This window comes from Triturus cristatus, chromosome 4_1 (assembly GCF_964204655.1).
Source record: "Triturus cristatus chromosome 4_1, aTriCri1.1, whole genome shotgun sequence".
NCBI lineage: Eukaryota > Metazoa > Chordata > Amphibia > Caudata > Salamandridae > Triturus > Triturus cristatus.
Genome location: NC_140585.1, coordinates 354,877,838 through 354,899,459, shown reverse-complemented (window position 1 = coordinate 354,899,459; position 21,622 = coordinate 354,877,838). Strand labels below are relative to the sequence as shown.

At 43.2% G+C, this 21,622-nt stretch overlaps 1 protein-coding gene across 1 annotated transcript in view; it reads left to right on the top strand.

The window, feature by feature from the left end:
- The window catches only part of IPO8 (importin 8), a 557,903-nt gene that overhangs the window by 328,059 nt on the left and 208,222 nt on the right, over positions 1 to 21,622 (top strand). The window contains exon 18 of the mRNA XM_085652356.1: positions 14,366 to 14,491. Within this exon, the coding sequence (XP_085508482.1) occupies positions 14,366 to 14,491 (126 nt within the window). The remainder of the gene's footprint in view (positions 1 to 14,365; positions 14,492 to 21,622) is intronic.

Below are 21,622 nucleotides of genomic sequence, written 5' to 3'. Positions count from 1 at the left end.
CGATATGGATGAACTGGTCCGGCAGATTTGCGTACGCTTTTCCCCCAGCACCATTAATACCGCTGGTGGCGCGCAAACTACGGCAACACTCACTAACCCTGATCCTAGTTGCTCCAACGTGGGCATGCCAGCCGTGGTACACCACCTTTCTGGAACTTTCCGTGGTGCCTCATCAACGACTGCGGATAAAACCAGCATTTTTAACGCAGAACCATGGCGAAATTCAACACCCAGATCCCCAGCAACTGAACCTGGCGATCTGGCTCCTGAGGTCTTAGAATTTGGCTACCTAAACTTACCACCTGACTGTATGACTATCATCAAAGAAGCCAGGAGACCCACTACCAGAGCCTGCTACGCGGCCAAATGGAAAAGGTTTGTCATTTACTGCAACAACAATGACATTAACCCACTGGACGCATCTATTCAAAACATCATATGCTACCTCTTACACCTATACCGCTGTAATCTGGCATACAACTCAATACGCATCCATTTGACCGCGATAGCAGCCTACCTCCAACAGGCAGCACCTCTCCTTATTTAAGGTACCTGCCATCAAAGCTTTCTTAGAGGGACTCAAACGAGTAATTCCCCCAAGACACCCACCAGCACCAGTGTGGAACCTCAACCTGGTCCTCACCAGACTGATGGGTCCGCCCTTTGAACCTCTCCATTCATGTGATATTCAATTCCTCACCTGGAAAGTGGCTTTCCTGGTGGCCATCACTTCCTTGAGGAGAGTTAGTGAACTCCAGGCACTAACCATTCAGGAGCCATTCATTCAGGTCCACGCAAACAGGGTTGTCCTACGCACCAACCCCAAGTTCATGCCCAAAGTCATATCGCAGTTCCACATTAATCAAACTATCGAACTGCCCGTTTTCTTCCAAAATCCGCAAAATGTCGCCGAAAGAATGCTCCATACACTAGATGTAAAGCGGGCTCTCATGTACTATATTGATAGGACAAAGGATTTTAGAAAAACTAAACAACTCTTCGCTGCCATCTCTCCACAACACAAAGGCAACGCCATTTCCAAAGCAGGAATAGCCAGATGGATCGTTAAATGCATTCAGATTTGCTATCACAAAGCTAAACGCACATTAACGGTTCCCCCATGATCCCACTCAATACGAAAGTTAGGGGCATCCATGGCTTTCCTAGGAAACATCCCTTTACACGAAATTTGTAGAGCAGCCACATGGTCCACTATACATACATTTACCAAACACTACTGCGTAGATGTACACTCAAGACAGCAAGCAGCTGTAGGACAGGCTGTTCTCAAAACTCTTTTCCAGACTGCTGCAGCTGGCACAGGTAGCCGCCGCTAGGGGAGGTACTGCTATATATTCTATGCACAGATATGAATTCAGCAGCCCACATGCCTCGAACTGATTATGCTACTTACCAGTATGCATCTGTTCTTGGCATGTAGGGCTGCTGACATTCATATCGCCCACCCTCCTCCCCGGCAATGTCGCGGCTGCAGCACTCCGTATTTTCTGTATAGCATGGTCATCACTTACTGTATCTACTCCATCACTGCCACAATGGCGAAAAACAATCTAAGGATGGAGAGGATGCCCATGCGCACTGTAGTCCAGGGGAGGAGCCACCTATCTCGTGATACTTCGAAGACTCTTCCAGGACAACAATGTGCAATCATCCGGACCCAACACTAGGCGGCGATCTATGCACAGATATGAATGTCAGCAGCCCTACATGCCAAGAACAGATGCATACTGGTAAGTAGCATAATCACTTCCTTTCACTTAGGCCGTTCCATCGCCCTGCCAAACTTCTTTCCTCCATCCTATCCTACAAAAGAGTTGGAGTGACTATAGAGATATACGATTGAATGACCAGTTCTTCATGGGGTACTTCAGTTCCAAGAAAGGTAAAGCGTTTCGGAAGCGAATGCTGTCTTGATAGATCATCCTCTGCATTAAGACCGGTTATGCTCTGGTCAAGTAAGAACCTCTGGAGGGAATCAGGGCTCATTCCACCAAAGCCAAATCATCATCCTCTGCATTTTCCAGTGGGATTCTGATCACAGAGCTTTGCAAGGCATCCCTACACACTTTCACTAAAGCATTGCTGCCTGGATTCTGAAGTACAAAGGGATGGTCACTTTGCACTATTTGTAAGACTGCCTCATTTAACCATCCATCAACACTCCTCTAAAGACGTGTACTGGTTTGGAATCTATTCTAAAGGTGAGAAATGTGCATGTAGAAGTATCCATCAGAACAAAAAGTTACTTACCTGCATAACAACATTTCTGGTGGATACTCTGCCTGTAGATTCCTCACTGATCCTGCTCATCTTCCCCATTTGATGAATGTGTTCTAGGGAAAGATTATTAAGACCCTAATTTAAGTTTAGTACTGCACTACTGTTTGTCAGTGCAAGTTCACCCATTTGCATCGAAGGCTTGGAATAAAGGATGGGAACTGACGTCGTTGCATCTAGGTGGACTCTATATGACTTTGGTAACATCTTTCCACATCAGTTCTGTGGTTGATATGAAGCTAACACCCCCATCCGGTGTCTTAAGAACTTGAAGCTTCCATATCCAATCTTATGCCTAGGATTATTCTACAGGTGAGGAACTTTTGGAGGTAAGTAACTTACTTATGGAACATGTTTGGCAACATCTTGCCAGCAGTCCCCAAAGACTTTCGGCCAATGTACCTCAAGCCATCCAAGATGGTCAGGATGCCCCAAAATACAAAATTTGTTCTGGATTAGACATAATAGACTGCTTAGGCAAAGCTATTGGCACTAACGTAGTGTTTCAGCGGCACACATAGATGAGATCCATGGCTTCTCTGGGGACGTACAAGCTTTTCAGATAATTTAATGGATGTCGCCTGTTTGGAGAGAAGACCAATTTACCCTGGAATACTTTAAAGAAAGTCAGGCCTCTGCTTGTTCCCTAGGCCTTCCTACATCTGTGAGACAATGTCCTCAAATGTTTTGACCCTTTTGAGGCTATCCCAAAGGGCTGGTGTGCCACCAGTGCCAAGGCCCCCACTACTAGCACCCAAGCCCTTTCAGGGTTGGGCAGGGATAAAGCAAACAGTATCCAGGTCAGCAGGCGCAGCTAACTTCCTGGTCCTATGCCATATGGCAACAGCCTGCAAACTGCTTAAGTTTGCCCTTAATGCCACACGACCAGCCAGTGGGATGCAAGATTAGATATTTCCTCCAAGTGTGGCAAAATATAACATCTGGCATGTGGGTTCTTCACATAGTCCAACTAAGGATGCCCTGCCCTACCATTCCTTTTCAACCCACTGCACCTTCCACCCACATCAGTACATCTTTCAAACGAGCACATGTTCATATTGCTTCAAGAAGTCCTGGTATTTTAAGTCAATGCTGCCATAAAGAGGGTCGCTGCCTCAGAAATAGGTACTGACTGTTAATCCTATTATTTCCATGTGCCAAAGAAGGAAGGAGGCTTTCATCTTATTTTATATCTTTTTGTAGAAGGACCATTTCAAGTTGCTCATTCTGGCCCAGGTTCTGTCTGCACTGGAACCAACTGACTGGAGGGTGGCTTTGGACCTGTGTAGGAAAGTGCCCATTTTTGTATGGTTGCCCATCTTTTTGCCAAATTGTTGATGTGCTTTAACTGAGTGTGCCCTGGGTTCCTGCCAACCAGGAACTCAGGACCTATGTTCTTTCCCCAAACTGTACTGTTACAAAACTCAATTGGCAACTTTCTGGCTACATGTAAGTTCCTTGTAAAAGGTACTAAAGGATCCAATGGCACTGTGACCAGGGAAGGCCACTCAGGGCTGCAGCACTTATTGTGCCACCCTTCGAGGCCCTGTACCTTTACACACACAGTGCCATTGCAGGCTGCGTGTTTTGGTGCACGTCTCAAAACCCACTGCGTGGCATAGGCAAGCCACCCCTCTAGCTCGGTGCAGTATACCAGTGGTGAGGGTACAGGTGCATCAGCCCTGTACCCCTACAGTGTCTGAGTCGATTCTTAGTCATTGTAAGTACAGTAATGCCATAAAGAGAAAATGGTGCTGGGAGTTTGTCATTACGAACTCCACAGCACCATAATGGCTTTACTGAAAACTAGGAAGTTTGGTATCAAACTTCTCAACACATTAAACCCACATGGATTTGGGATTTAATGAAAAATGCACTCAGAGGTCATCAGATGCCCCCTGAAAAACGGTCTGTCTAGTGTCCTGGTTGAGTGGCTGCTCACCAGCTGCCACCACCAGACTTTTTCTGGACCCCTGGGTCGAGAGCCTACCGCTCTCAGGGTCTTGAAACAAAGCACATCCTGGGACGAGGTGCCAAGTCTCCTCCCCCTGGATCGGCAGGGTCCACGAAGGGGAAGCTTCAAAGGCTTACCGCGTTTGTGAGCTACCCCAGCCATTTGCTGCTCCCAGCAACTGACCCCCCACCAGTTCTAACCCCCCACTTTGGGCGGGAAAACTAAGTTAGGAGGAGAGGTGTGCCCACCTTTGCCAACCCCACCCCTCACATGGGGTAGACGAGATGAAGCACAACTCTCAGTCACCGCCATCTTGCAGATGGGGGATTCCAGCCAACTAGAGTGAGGCTTATGCCCACTTCCCACTGAAGGGTGGTATAATATGGGGTGTACCCACCCCAAGGAAGGGACCCATTGGTCCATACCTGTACCTACCTGTGACGCCCCCAAGTCTAGTATTTAGGGGCAACCCCTAACCTTGTCTCCTCAAACAAGAAGAGAGAAGAAGAAGGACCGAAGAAGCCGTGCTGAAAGAAGAAGAGGAGGACACCCACTAACTTGGCCGCAGCCCTGCCGGCCTGTCCCAACCTCGAACCTGCTTCAGCGATACATCAGTGTGTCTTGCATCCTGCAGCCTCTAAGAACCCGGATGACCGGCGCTGCCTTCCTAAACAAAGAGTTTGTCTCCAGTGAGCACCGGATTTGCTGATCAATAGACTTTGGCTCCGGCTTTCCGAGAGTCTGCACCACTCTGCACCCAACACCCACGGTCCTAGTTCAAGTGGCCCAATACTAGTAAGAGGTCTCCCTGGTGATCCTGACCTGGGATCTGGTGATCCCTGACCTGCCTCAAGTCTCCAACCAATGCCTGCAGACCCTTTTTGGAGGATCCCTTCAACCACGAACAGAGCCGGTAAGAAACGTCCCGATGCCTAAAGACACACTTGCACCCGACGTCCCACAGCCTTGGATGGCCCAAACAATGGTGTTCCAGCCTCCCCAGGCATTCCAACTTACCTCTCCAACTGGTGGTTGTGAGAAGTTGGCCTGGTATATGCTGTCCACTAGTTATAGTGGGCACCTTGCACCAGTCCAAACAATATCACAAGAGGGAGGGACGAGGAGCTAGTTTAGAAAAAGAGGAAAGGTCCTGTACCTATGCTCCTAAGACAACATAACAAAGTGGTAACAGTTCCTAAAGGAAAAGGGGACAAGTGCTCAACAACCTAACTATGGTTAAGAGTAACTTGTGAGTGTCTCCAAAAGACGGTTGAGTGTGCTTGAAGAGGGGGTAGACCGCCTGATATCTTTTTTGCCCTCATACACTCTTGCGTGTGTAAAGCATCATGTTAATTTTAGATCAAGTTTTAAGTTCCTCAGCTTATGTAGCTGACTTTTATGCTTACTGGTTGTAACAATGAATCTCCATGCTGCTTTTCTCCTGGTTATAACTCAAAGGCTTAAAATAAAATCCTCAGCAGAAATGTATCACTTTAACATTTATTCATTACCATGTTGGGCAGTCTCACATAGTCCTAAAATCAGAGCAGAGACTTAGACCTTCTAAGCAGTTTGACTGGTAAAGAAAGCAGTATTTCTGAACCCTACGCTACTTTTTAAAATGTATTGGCTCCATCAGTGCAGTAGCGCAAACTATATACATCTCAACAGCACCAACTAAAGAATCTTTGTTTCTTGTCAGCAGTCCTTCGAGTGCAAAATAACGCTAGCTATTATAAGTCCCAGCAGGAATCCTCCCCAATTCTGAAGTGATGTACCAAAATACTTATTTTCACAATGCGATCGTGCAAAGTCACAAACAATTCATAATGTTGCCAGTGGAGAAAGAACATTTTAGACCGGTTGTTCAGGACTGTCAAGACTGGATTATGGGCATTTCCTACTAGTAGTGATGCACAGATTATACATATGACTTCCTTCAAAGCAGAACTACAAGTAGCTTCTAGAAAATGCAACTACATTTCTCTCATTCTTAAAGGAGGTTGAGACTATGAAACTTCCTCTATGGAATTTCAGTATCGAAGCAATTAACCTCTTTAGTGTACAGACTTGCTGTCAACAGAGACATCTCAGAAAGCTGTGAGTAGACCATTTTCGATTTCCTAGATCAAATGTTTTACTATTCTCGCAATGGTCATGAGTTATCATAATTCGGTATGTGAGGAGGAACGCCATTTTGATGAACCGGCAAGAGACATAATTTTACATGTTTTGCTTACTCTTATGATTCCAATAGTGATAACCTCAAACAGGATCGGACTAGAATGCTTTTAACTGCACTTAACTGCCCTTGATATTGATTTGTTTTTGCATATCTTTTGTGCCTAATAACTTAAAGCCCCTTAAGTCCATCTCAATGTGATGGAGGCCCTGACATCTTAATGGAGGTAGCCAACCTCTCAGTCTAAGACAATGGAAGTTGCAATCTTTTCTGATTTATGCCGAATCATTGTCATGTCTGCCATTTGACGCAGATGTCATCTGACCATATCTTTCTAAGAACTATTAAAGTGTCAAGTCGTTCTACTAATGACCTTGTTATAACACCTGATTCGACATCTGTCTGGGTCAAATGTCTACTTTTCACCATGTCAAGGGTAAATAAGAACAAATGCAGACATATAGCTGAAATAGTGTAGTCTGAATTTACGTCTCTTTACCATACATGTTCATAAGTAAACGTCAAGGACACACACCTTGATGCACATAATCTGTCAGACATTCCTAATCTTATGTAAGATTTCTGATAAGATTTAGTATATAAGGACTGCCACTTGATCACTTGTCATGAGAGGTCCTTCACCCAGATTATCACACAAGATTCTGCCAGAGATGGTCTCACCTACCACCAGCACACTTTGCAGATGATACATCTAGCCTGATACTGATAAAGCCGAATTCCAGAAGAAGACTGCCATCGTAGCATGTGTTTGCCCTTCACAGTGTAGACTGTTTTCACTAAACTCAAAACTTGAGAGGTACCCTTACACACCTCTGCTCATAAATACAGCCTTCACTGGCAACAAGGTATGCAGTGTATCTCTTATCACTAAGAAACTCTAGACTGCAAGTTGCTTTGCCTTCAGTGCTCTCTTAATGCAGCACATAGAAGTAGGTGTTAGGTTTAAGATGATATTTTAACCATGCCAGAAATTGTCATTTTATTCTTATTCTTTATAACGTGCCTTCTTACTGTTTTTATAATATTCTGTGATGTTGTTTTAGATGTACTGAGAAACATGTTGTTCCTGTAGTAATAAATACTTTTTACAAAAGTGTTCATTCTTCCTGGGGCAGTGAATGTGTAATACTGTGAATAATCAAATAGGTTTGTTACTGTTACCACAGTGCGCCTGATCCCTTCATAGGGATTGTTAGTAACGCTAAAGCACCACCTCTATTTCAATAACACATTGAATAGTGTTCTGTGGGGCCACAATAACCTGTTTTCCTTATTTGGTCCATTGAACTGAATTCACCCATGGGTGGAAAGGCACACCTTGCAGAACTATGCCAGAGTCGTAGTTTGCACAACAGTTGGCGTCCATCACAGGACCCTATCTTATGGTTGCGCCTTGAGTAGTTTTTCCACTGTTCACACACAGTTACATCATTACAGAGAAATCCGTAGTATTCATGGTTACCTTGTACTGGGGATAAGGGAGGACCTCTTTCCGTAGATTTGACTCCTAAAAGGTTATTCTCCATTCTGTGGGTTTTCTAATTCTTTGATTCCAAATTTTAGTTGAATTTGTTTGTTATAGCAGCACCTATTGTGATGGTACCAATTACATGGACGCAGTTACTCAGCATCTCAAAGCCCGAGGTGTCTCCGATGCCGAGGGAGCAGTTACTTTTGTTACAGCTGCACATGCAGCGTGTTACTTATGGTTGGAGTTCGAGCCTATTGATGGTGCCTCAAGGCTATTTCGTACCTATACAGCAGCTGACCCGTCAGCACATTATAGGGATTATGAAGATATGGAAACTGCTTTGACCTACCAGGAACACCAAAATTGGTTTGCTGGTCATTTGCCACACATACGCACCAAAATGTCCGTTTTGGGTTCCCTGAGCAATGAAGGGGCTACAAAGCCAGTTATAGCTGGCTACACTCCTTCCCCTCACAATTTAACATACACTAAGGTGATTAGGATATTAAGTTACACAGTGGCATTGTACAGGAGACTCGTAAAGTTCGTACAACGCACATTGAGCTCCATATCTATTGTCGCAATGGGAGATGCATAGGTACAAATCATTAGTCCACAGACTATACATGCTATCGTGGGAAAAGTGCCCACGAAGCATGATGAAATGACTTTCTGGATCACTTGCAAGACCAATCCGTTGGAAGCAGTGTATCTATACACCACCCCCAGGACAAACATAGAATACTGATAATGTTTCTCCCTCTTGGAATGTTGCCTCCCGTAGAAGAGTGCAATACCTGGGGAAGCATCTTTGCATGCATTTATACTAGTATACATGGTACGCCTTCGTTAGCAGTTCTCTCTGATGTACTTAGACAGAAACAAAATGAGCATGGAGCTGCACCATGGGAAACTTCTCTACAGTGTCCTCCATCATCCTAAGCCATATCAAGAGAGAGGCTTCAGCTCTGGCTCTACGTAAGAGACTGGAAGTAGTTCCAGTTCAAGATCTTGAACGGGAACTACCAAAAATAATTGCAGAAGTTTACACGTCTGTGGCTAGGGATTCCTTGGGTACTTGACCCGTTAAGCCACATCTAAAACCTAAAAATTAAACTGAGGGTTCTGTTAAAGAGAAATCTGCAGTGGAAGGGAAGAAGAAACAGCAAGAGAAAGAAAATAGACAGACAAGGTTGGTAATAAATTAAGAAACCGCGAAAAAATTAAAGACTAATTGGTATCAGTATTGTGATGGCTGCTCTTCACGTACTTTTCAGGAAACTGACAGTAAAAGAACAGAGAGGGGTAGCCGATCAAAGTACTGAATGAAGAAAGAGGAATACAGTAGTAAAAGTGAAGCAGGACGCGAGACCGACGTCGGCATAAAGAGAAAGGATTGGACTCTAAAACCTCAGTAAAGAAGAAGAAAGTAGCAGGACTTTTCAAGAAACATACTGATACAGTTATGAGTCCTCCTGCAAAACAGGACATGGGCAAGAGCACTTCTAGATAGCGCAGCAAAAGTCCCGATAGTGCATGAGACTCTTAAGAGGTTTCTGGATTCAAACCGACTGATGATTATATACAGATTGAGACTCCAGATACACATTTAAATCCTCCTGATAGTGTTTACAATCTAAACATACAAATTGAAAGAGACATACCACGTATCATCAAAGCAGTTTTTTGTCACAATTATCTGATGATTATGACATCATCTTAGTGGAAGCCTCCAGTCTTGATTAGTGAAGCACCCCGGGTGGAAGTAGCCTTCTCTCCCATGGTACAAAAGGATATCAAGGAAATCTATTTCAGTGAATGAGCCATAAGACAATCAGCAGCCTGATATGGAACCCAGGCGGGATGGGACAAGCACTCTAATCCACATGTCATTCCCTTACACAGTAAACCACAAGCATAATACCCTTTACCAAAAGCAGGCCATTGCTAGACAAAATGGACCTGATGCCTAAAATTCAAGGAACTATTGTTTGCTGCAATTTAAGAGTCAATAGCATGATTTTTCAAAAAATACAAGTGGCCTTTCACTAGATCATTCATCATGCACATTCGAACTGAAATGGTTCAACTCTGGTGAGAGTAGCTATTCATTGTGTGCATGATCCACCTGGAAGAGACAGTTTTGTCCTACCACTAATATTTTTTCCAAAATACTTTTTACCATTCTCTTTCATAAAAATGCATTTGAAAGCTTGCACTGCTCACTAGAAAGACTTTGATAAACTTGTATTTTCGCTCTCCTACTGATTATTAACACGTGCTATCTCAGGTATTATCTAGACCGAACTGAAAAGATGTGTATGTTGAAGCTGTTGCTCATCAATTATTGAGCCATTCACACAGGACTTGCAGGATTAAAACAGGTTCCAACTGTTTGGGGAGTATCCAGCATAATCCACTGCTACCAAAAGGCAGACAAGTCTCTTCATAAAAGACCGAAGAGGGCAGAAGCGATTGCTGAAGTCTGATTTAGAAATATCCCAGGAGTCACGATTTGCTGTGGAGTTACCTTGGGATCTGTTATCAAGTTTGCAGTCACTACTGCCTCGATTCTGACTCTACAATTAAATCATTTTGTTCCTCTTGCTAAGTGTTATGGGCTCCTCTCGGAAAGTAGATGAGCCTGGTATTCTATTGCCATCTACCCTGATCTACCAGAGAAAACATCAACCAGGTGCAAATGGCTCAAAATCATGTGCTTTGGCTTATAAATAGTTATGCATCAATGGGGGTAACCCGATAAACCACTGGACTCGGGTAAATAGCGGTACAAACAAGAAGTAGTCACAGTGGAAATTATTCACAATGTGTCAACAACCAATACATGGTCAATGGAAATAGAATTATGACAACACCAAAAAGCTCATACAGTAAATGACTGTGATTTAATCAATTACACAGGGATTGTCAATAGATCAAGGGCTCACAGGATAAACTATTTATCACATTCGGCATTTTGGTAAATGCAGGTGCATATGACGTGAAGTGACGAGTGCGAAATTGGGATAAGTGGTTGTGCAAAGGGAAGGTGGTGCATATATATACATCAACATTCAGTGGTGAAAACCTATCCTGCCAGGTTTCTGGCAAACACAAACAATGCGAAATCATAAAACAACAGATGCAGTTATTAATTCACTGTCATCCGATGTATAAGGAAGGAAAAAAGTTGATGTTTCGACCCCTATGGGGACCAGCAAATTGAGCGTCTTGGAGATGGGGTCTTTCCTCAGGACCAGGAGGGGGGGGGGAGGGCACCAGCGGCAGCAAGACTCCTTTGTGCTGGAGATTGGTGATGTGGGCCTGCGAGGCTCGGTTTGTACAATTATCCGTATACTGTGTACCATAGGATCAGAGTTGTCTATGGTGGCGGATGTATCCGTAGCGAAGGCGCATGGTTCAATAGTAGCCTATGGCTCCGGGCAGCGTCGAAGAATCTGACTGGCAGATTCTTCAACGCTGCCCGGAGCCATAGATTACTTGCGCCTTCGCTACTGATACATCCGCCACCATAGACAACTGGGGTGGAGCCGGGGAGGGAGAAGGGAGAGGAGATAGCATGTAGGAGTATGCAGTGAATATATGAGAGCTGGTAGAAGGAGGATGGAGGAATATGTGAGGGAGAGAGGCGGGGGTAGAAGGTCAGGTATAATGCAGTGAGAAACTTAGCACCATAATGGGCAGGTTGAGAGACACCTGTAAGGTGACGGGATTAAGGACCCCAGTGTTTGAAGAGAAGGTGTCGCTTGAGATCTTTTTTGAAGCTGAAGTATGAGGGGTTGCAGAGTAGATCTTTGGGGAGTGAGTTCCAGATGGTAGGCTCATTACAGGAGAAAAAGTGTGATTGGGTAGATTTCTTGTTTACCAAGGGAGGTACCAGTATGAGAGCATTGGTGCTCCTCATTTCTCTAGAGCTGCCCACTTTGTGAAGTTTTTGTGAGAGATGCAGTGGGGTTTGAAGATGCAAGGCTTTATGCGTAATGCACGCGTTCTTGTAGATGGATCTGCCTTCGAGAGGAAGCCATTGGAGATCTTTGAGGATGGGAGAGATCTGATCGAACCTCTTGCAATCGGAAATAAGTCTGGCTGCGAGGTTCAGGACAGACTTGATAGGGGCTAGGTGGACTTTGGGTGTTCCGAAGATCAAGGCGTTACCATAGTCTAATCTGGAGAGAACTGATGATTGAACAGCAGATTTAAAGTCATCAACAGGAATGAAGGGTTTGATTTTCTTGAGGTGATGTAGGGAAAAGAGAGCGCCTTTAGCTGCGTTTTTTATGTGGGGAGAAAGGCTGATGTTTTGGTCAATGCCTATTCTGAGAGATTTGACTGAGCTCGAGGTGGCCATGGAGCAGTTGAGAGCTTTGAGGTCAGAGAGCCAATGTTGAATGGGGAGCCGGATGTTTTTTGTGGCAAACTTCAGTTTTTTTAGGGTTGAGTTTCAGGTGATTGTGATGGAACCATTGTTGAATCTTAGTCAGGGTATCATTTAGGTACAGAATGTCTGCATGGGATTTGATTTTAAAGTAAAGTTGGGTATCGTCCGCATAGAGGTGGTAGTTGATACCTGCTTTCTTTAGAATCTGCCAAACATATTTTCCAGAAATGTTGGCAAAAGGTTTAAAAACCTAATTATTTCCAAAGGCATTTGGCCCCAGCTCAGTTATGTTGAGTGGAATCATTCAGACTACACCTAGTTCTTCTCGTTGCTTGCTTTGAGCATATTCTGCAGTCCATGGTCATGCCTTAGTGACCACTTCCTACTTGTCCTTTACTGATAAGTGATGTGAAATGACTGCAAAAGATTGTTAAACGCTGTAAAAATAATGTAAATAAATATTATATACTATATTTAGTCCTGAATGTCATTTAAGCTCACATGTTGGTACTGCTCATCTACCCACTAACTTTATTTTTTGTTTAGTACAGTGAAAGATTTAAGGCTGCTACATCATCAGTGTCTGTTTACTGATTTAGCTGGATATCTAATTAAAGGAAACCAATGTTCCTTTCGCCAACATGTTTATGGAAAAAAGATTTACTCTACTCGAATGTTCCAGGATCTCACATTTATTCAGTGTTTATCTATTTGTTTCTGTTCTTACAGTAGCATTCTGTGTCCTAAAGAATGTTGACCTGGTTTCAGGAGTCGTCGTAGAAAAATGTGGTTACTCTATCTTAATATGATTGGGCAGACATTCTTACTGCATGAGACAGTGTGAGGTGGAAACTATGAATTATCTGAGTGTATCAGTGGCAGCTCTTTTCTGCCATCTATTTTTATTTCTTGGAGGTCAAATTGCCATAGGCTGGGCTGAAAGTTTGTATTTTAAGGTTCTTTAAACATTCTGTTCTATTTGTTGCCGAAGGATATTTATCCATTTGCACCAAGTTGTTAGACACCATGAAAGGCACACTGCAGAGATATGCAGATGCAGACTTCAGCCTGTATTGCTTCATTAACAGGAGTTCTCTTTTGTACCTTGTCTATGAATTGCTGCTAATATGAACATATGTAAAAACAAGTTCTTGAGTTTTATGAATTGCTTTGTTAGCATCACAGCAGAACGTGAGCTCTTTCTTTCTGAAGGTCCGTGGGGCTGTAGGTTTCACCCACACAATGATTGGTATAATTTTTATGGGATTCAAAACTGAACAGTCATGTGTAAAAACACTACTGTAATAAATGTTTGTAGATATAAAGTGAAGCCAAATGAAAAAAGAAGCAAAATATCTATACTGATTCATTCCTTTGGAGCTACCCAGTGCAAAGAACTATTAGAAAGCTTTGATCAGTTCAGTTGTTACTGACAAGATCATTGACTGATTTTTGTTTTTAGTCTGTAAACACTATCTGGCTTGAGAGGGGGGAATCCTTTAGTGTGACTTAAGATATTCCATTTAAGAGCCTACACTGTTTGTTGTCCGAGAAGCACTGGTCTGCAGAAGTGTTATGGCAAATCTTATCTGGGCTAATCTCCAGGAACCAATTGTCATAACCTGTAGAAGCCATTACATATCGTAGTTTGTTTCAGAAAGTATAGCCACTGTTAACGTCTCCTGAATATGTTCGCAAGGATGCCTAAAATTGTTATTGGTAGGGAAGGCATGGGATCTGAACAAAACAAGCAGGAGTCAGATCTATAAACTTGTGTCATAATTCCCAATTTAAAGTTTAGTAAGAGGGTCATCCCTATCACAGTGTCCTTCATTATCAGGTTTTTACCATATAACCTGGCTTCACAACAGTGAATGTTATTTCTCTGTGCTTGTCTGTTAACTAGCCTTGTTGTACGAAGTAGTCTTTAGGTCCAGGTCAGGAGGAAATCAAGTGAGAGTACATCCTATGCACAGTGTGTAATATAGATGACCCTTGTTGCTTCTTTGAGAAAGCTTAAAATATTTTTTCTCTCTCCAGAATTCTATGAAGAGATCTTGAATTTAGCATTCAGCTTGACATGCCAGATCATTTCTCCTCAAATGTGGCAGCTTTTAGGAATTTTATTTGAAGTCTTTCAGCAAGATTGTTTTGAGTATTTTACAGGTAGGTTACAAATTGTTTGCACTGTATTTTGAATGTGGTCAACCTGCTAAGATGCCTTTAATGGATTATCGATCAAAATTTGTTTATGTATTATTTTTGCCTCAAGTATGTTTTGAACAGATGTACTGTATAATATAAATTTACAATTTATCTTTTTCGCTTCAAACTTTAAACCAAGAATTGTTTGGTCCCAGACGTTTAGTGTAAAAAGGTCTGAAGATGGAGCAAAAGACCATTTGGGTCAATAATTGTTTGAAAGTTTCATTGTGATTGGAAAATGAGAGGTTTTGAATTTGGGTTTAATTCACAATAATTGTACTTGAGAGGTAAATAATTGTTAAATTATTCTATTTGAGACTATCTACTGCCAAAGTATTGCATAAAAATTAGTGGATGTATGGTTTAGTCAGAGACTGAGACCTGAACCAGAAGGTGGTATGTGAGTGGCCTCTTTATTCACTAGCAAGCTGGTTGCCCTTTGTACAGTAGAGTCCATCTTCCCAATCCCTCTAAATCTCACATTTCACTAACCTGTTGCTTCACCAATATGTTTAATTTGTTTTCAGGCATTACCAAAGTTGCTATGATAGTGGCTGCCTCGTTTCAGAATTCGGAGAGATGATTATGGCAGGAATATGCAGTTACAAACACATCTATTCTGTAACATGCATAATAGAATATTAGTCTTTAAATTATGGTGAAAAAGACCATTAGGCACATTCTAATAACGTTTTATTGGTGCCACATTTGCTTGGCAAAATTGGATGCTGATTTAAGAAGCCAGCAATGTTGATCCTCTGAGTTGATGCTGGTGTCTTACAGAGGAAAAACATAATAGTTTTCTGCATGCTAACTAAACTGATAGTTCTTTAGTGTACTTTGTGTATGTTGAAAATGTGTGTATATGATATTTGGGGATATAACCAGGCATGTGAAATAACTACCGTAACATGTTGTGGTCGCCCATTAGCGTTTCTGTCCCTTGCTATCATAGACTGAGAGTGTATTGCACTTAGACTGTTGCTGGGGTATTTGCATAATGCATAGTAGGAAGTAAACATCTGCGGTAACACATTTCTAAAGTGGTCCTACTACAAGCTAAATCCAACCCTTTGTGATTAATTTATTTCAGGCTTTTCACATTGCATGAGTTGCATGCAGAGAACAGTTGCCTGGACATATCTAGTTAAGGCTGCTAGTTTATGAATAACCTGACTATGTGATGAATTTGAGAGTTTAAAAGAGTGCTTTTTGGCCAGGAGGAATCAGCCACACAAAAAACAAGTTGGGGGAATCTATAATCCAGAATTCAGCATCTCCAGAAGCTGTGCCAGTAGACTTACGACAGAGATTAGATTTCAGTAAAATACTGTTTTAATATGCCTGTTATTAGGACGTATATAAAATGAAATGTGATTCTTTACCACTTATTGGAAAGGAGACAACTAACAACGTCATCAGTAACCTCCTCTGACATAATCCAAGGCATTAAGAAAAAGTGCATTATATCAGATGTTGCCTTCATGCTCAAAAGATCAGACAGAGCTAGACTTGCATATAACTGTTTTCTCAGAAACAATCAAGAGACCCACTGACGTCAGTAAGAAGAATTTTAGATGGCTATATTCAGAAATGAAAAAAATACTGAGTCCTCTGCAGTGATGAAATCATCCAGTTCACTGTTCACCCTACCCACATACAATATTAAAATGTAGCACTAAATTGGCCCATTCATCGCCCTTCTTCCTGTTGACAAAAAAATCAAAAGCCAAAGGCATTATTCGTGAGAGGTCAATCGCTCCCTCTTTATTCGTCGACATGGCCATGAACATTGCCGTAACTGGTTAATGCCGCAGTTCTCAGTGGCATGGAGTTTGTACATCAGAACATTCAGGCCAGATGTACAGTAATGCATATAGGAGGAGCCTTATCTAGGATAGCACTGCTCTTTTTAATGAGCATACAGATAATGCCCTGCTGAAACTGAATACACACAGGGAGACAGCTTAGTCACTCATTTCACAAATTGTCTTTCAAGAAGTTTGTAGCAGAACACCCTCTACATCCACAGGTCCACAGGATGCAACAGGGGATGGTTATGACTACTAAACGACTGACCTCATCCAACACCGAGACACCCCATTGGGAACTTAAACCTCTGTGCAGTACCAAGATGCAACACGCCATGTGATTTCTGACACTTCACTCTTCTGCGAAGATAATGGTATTATTGGGTCCACTATCTCTCTGTGACCACCAGAGGATCTTTATGCTGCTTGGATCAGCAGGGAATTCTTTGCCTGTTCATTTCTATTAGTAATAAGAATCACAAGGAGAGGTAGGAAAGGTACTGGAGCCAGTTCACTTCCCTGGTATATATGTTTTATCAAAGAGAACTAGCTCTGGAGTGGGTGCTCCTTGCGCATGTTTGTTTTGGAAAGGAAACATATTATGTTTATAGTAAGGCCCTCGCTCACCAACCTAGTTGGTGACATGCTTCATCATCGGGCCCCGCCCAAGGCACCGAGTGCACCTTGGGTGTGCTACGACGCCTGAATACAGCAGAGCTGGTATTGTCGTGAGAGTGCAGTGAAAGAAAGTGAGTGAATGTTAACAAAGCTGTCCTAAGGGTCCCTGGGATAAAAAATTATTATTTTAATGAGTGGGCCCTTGGCAGTTAATAAAAACGAGAGTCGGATATTTAAGGAGATCTTAAGGTAACTCCAATATCCTAGTCGGTCAACATGTTTCAGCCATGCTCTCTTACTGGTATGGCTTTCTTCAGGACCTATGTGTAGTGCACAGTGAGTGGTCTAAAAACGTGTTATTAAAAGACCATATATGTGACACACGCGCTAAGGTGTGATATGTGGTAGAGGAGAATTTCCTCTAGTGCCGCTTTCTCAGACCATATCCGGAAAGTGCCCCATGAGTTCCATGTGGGGGCCCGACCTGTAGTCACACTTTCATCAAGGTCTAGGACCCTTCTCCGTACTTGCTTCAGCCGCCATGGAGCTCCGTGGTACACATCTGGTCATCTTTTATATGGAACAAAAGTTCAGGTCCCTAAAGTCTAACTATTTCTTCTTTTATAGTATACTTCCATTAGGTTCTTGACTGGTTTCAGACCAAAACAAATCCTGGATCTACCAGTCACAGGTTTTTTTGCTTTACATTACCAATGTGGATGATGAAATCTTGCACATGAATAATGAGCTACAACCTACTTCCCATTGCCCAGCATCATAAGTGGCAGAACCACCTTTTTGATATTTACAGCAGTACCCAGACAGACCATCCATCATATGCCAGAGTTGCCACAATTTAGGCGACGTGTTCTGGCCTAGTATAAATCCACTCTGGCCTTGGTGCAACGGAAAGGTAAACACTGCCTATTTGCCAAGATTTTGCAGTCAGAGTTCAACTTCGGCAACTGTCAATATGAGGCACTGTCTACTAGATCTCTGTCTGGTATAGGGATCACTACTATCTGTAATCTCATGATCGCTGTGAAAGATTGCCCTTCTTAAGGGAGGCATTAAACATGACCAGGAGCCAAGGGGAAAGCTGTGCAGTGAAGGTGGCGTAAAACTAAACATTTAGGCCATCTGTCCCTGGGAACTTACCACACTGCATGAGTTTGAGTGCCTCTTTCATCTAATTTAGCATCAGCGGCACATCTAGTTCTTCACTACGCTCTGGGATAAGCGATGGAAGCACCACCCCATTCAACAGGGATACAGACTTTACCTGTTTATCAAGCAGACGTCTAGTGTAAAGGGATGAGAAATAGTCAGCAAAAATGTCATTGATATCCGCCAGTGCATATTGTATACTTCTCTGCACATCTCTCAGAGCAGTCAACTCTTTCATGTTATTTTCCATATTAATAAGCCTCACTAACGTGATCCAATCTGTAACGCACGTGTGAGTATCCATTGTCCCCTTATATGTTAATTCATTTACTTGGGGTTGAAAAGTATTGGAGAGTGATCAGAGAAGCCCCATAGAGAATTTAAATCCCTGAGGCTATATGGACATGATCTAACTAACCAGTGGAATCAGGAAGTAATCTAATCTGGAAAACAATCATAAAAGGTGTAGGCTCTGGTGGTGGGGTGATACGTGTGCCAAATGTCTAATAAACCTAGGGAAGATGCAAAGTCAATTAAGTGGATATGTCCGGAGCAAATTATTGGCTCTTTAGAGCACCTATCCAAGTCTCCGTCAATTAGTCCATTGAAATCCCCAGCAACCAATAGGAGCCCTGGTGTTGTCTTGAGCAGTGAGCACCGAAACGAGGTAGGGCATACTCATTGAGGCAGATGCCATGTGTCCATCCTGGCTTCCTGAATCAATATGTATCTGCTGTGGGGATCTTTTTTATATCTATTTGCTCGAAATTTGAGTTTCTGTGGAAAAAATGGACATCCCCCGCTGGAAACCCTGGTGAGAGCAGAGTGGAGGGCACTTGTGTAAATTTAGTGACCAAAATATTTATACAGAAGCAGTAATAAATGGTCTCTTGCCAAAGGAGACTATCCGGGATGTGCCTCTTGTCTGCTTTAAGGACCCGACCCTCTCTTGATCTCGTCATTCAGGCTGTTAACATTTCAGGACAAAAACCTGCAAATACGGGAAATCTGAGGTATATCGTCCGTTGGCTATCTCACGGAACTTTGGAAGAAATGGCACAAGCTTGCTATAGGTAAAGTAGGTGGCCCTCATGGTATTATAAAGTTAAAGTGAACAGTGATACTGCAATCAGTCACATAAAAACCATGCTGTCCATCATACACTTCAAACTTGAATTATGTATTGACCATTATTGCTCTGAAGTACAAGTCCCATCAACTATAGGTCCAACAACACTAATCCGGAAATGCACTCTCGTAGGATCTGTTATTGACACAGCCTATAAGCCGCACCATCCTAGGCACCAACTACCACTCCTTAATTTCCCAATGTGACTTGCAATCCTGTCAGTATCTCCCCGTTGATGGGAGAGACCATTTACAGACCCTCATTGGCCACAGATAGAGGATCTCTGTGAGCCTAGGGCCTTACATTGTCCAATGTTAATCTCTTGCCAGAATCTGCCCAGGTCTTAAGAGTTTACCCCTCTTTGGGAGTCATGGGCTGTGGATTGGTGCTCCTACTGCCTTCATCTACAACTAGAGGCAGAACATCAGTGAATGCAGCATGGGCGAAGGAAGATGTATGTCATGCAGTTATGATAAAGGAGGATATTTGGGCTAAGGGCCAGAGCTCAGGTAGCGAGTAACCACCTTCATAGCCTGTCAGCCTCTCCCCAGCCATTTGCCATCTTTAAAGAGGAGACTGAAGATTGTTGTTCTCCACCCACTATACCCCCCAAGGGTGTCTAGACCAATTATTTTGGATCATCTGGTTCCAGAAGTGCTAACTCTTACAGAATAACGAGATGGAATTAGTTACACTACATTAAAATAACAAGAGCATCTATTCCCACTCCTCCTTACTCATTGTGAAGAGCCCAGATGAAGAGGCCACTTTTTCTGGGGAATATGCCACTTTTCAAATCCATAACTAGATGTTTAGTTAAGTCATATTTAGAAATTAGGAAATCAATGCTCCCGTTTTGATTCGTAGACATATAGAAATCATTGAATGCCTAGAAACGATACTTAAGCGATGCATATTTGCAAAGAACTTATTAAGGAGGACAGACTTCATATATGCAAGGAAATTGACTGCTACTGTGAATTACTCCATGACCAGCTGTTAGGCATGGCTCTTTCTCTTCCTGGAAAAGGAATATCAGTTTCAAGGACCCCCTCCTCTTTCAAAAACTTGTTCTTTCACAAGTGACCTAGCACTGAAATTCTTCCTGCCTCTATGCTCCACCACGTACACACTTTATCAGATAAACAGCACCATTGTGATGTATTACCTCAACAAACAAGGGAGGCCTAGCTCAGGAGTCCTATTAAGGAAGGGCTCTGCTACCTGTTGAGGACCTTCACCATGATATCTCTCCATCTCTAATCTACTTATAGATTCCTTTCACATCTCCCAGATGCCAGACTGGAGCCAGAACGCTCTTGGAATAGGTTCAGCATGCTGGTAGTTGAAACCTTCGATACAAATCATGGCTACTTCCCAAACATGAGAGTGAGTTGCCGCAGGATCGGTATGGTTTCCTTACCTGCACATTGATTGTTTAGCACCTGCTGGCAGGAGCCAGACACTGATCCCTTGCACGTCAAAAATCCCCTGTTCAGTGGCAGCCCTGAGCCATGCCAGCAGGCGGGGGCCCCAGGGAGGCATCATAGGAGAAGGGCTTGGTTTCCCTTGCCATAAAAGCAAGTGATATGATGATTGCTGAAGTACACTTATGGAAGCTCGCACTGCCAGGGGCAGTTCCCTGCTTCCTTGCGATGCAGGTCTGAACGACACTTCTCAGAGGATCCAGGGTTCACTCATGACAAATGTTCCCTGATGGACCCAATTGAGATCAGGGATAGCGGGAGGCCAAACTCTGGAAAAAAATAATTCGGGCAGCTCCCGAATGTCGTTTCTTCTGGCAGCACCAAGCTGTATCATTTAAATGCATCTTATCTTTTTGCTCATTTTTGGTAAATGCTTTGGGAGATGTGCTGAGGTTTTGCTAGCGTTGCCAGATTAAGTTTTCACTTGTCAATTCTGTTGGGTCCTCCGGTCACCGATCTTGTGACCGGTCATCTTCAAAGTCGAGGTAGTTGGATAAGTCTTAACAAAAATAAAAACCAAGCAAACACAATAAGTCCAAACACAGCTCTCGCACTCACTCACATGATGCCCTGAGTACTGCAATGCCACAAATTTGATCTGCCTCTGGAACTGATCTTGACTCTTGTATCTCTCTAACCTGACTTTCCAAGGCCTGCTGCGAAGCTGCAAGAGCTCTGAGCATTTAAAGAGTCTATAGACTGAATTTTCAGTACCCAGCTGGACCCCTCTGGTGCTCCTTCTGGCCACAAGAATCTGAGGTGGCCTCCATTCGTTCTACTGCTGGCAGGAGCACCCTCAACACCAGTGGTGCCACTTTTCCTGACCCCTGCTCGCTGCCTGTGCCATTTGCTGCGATGCAGCCCTGAACGCCGACGCTGG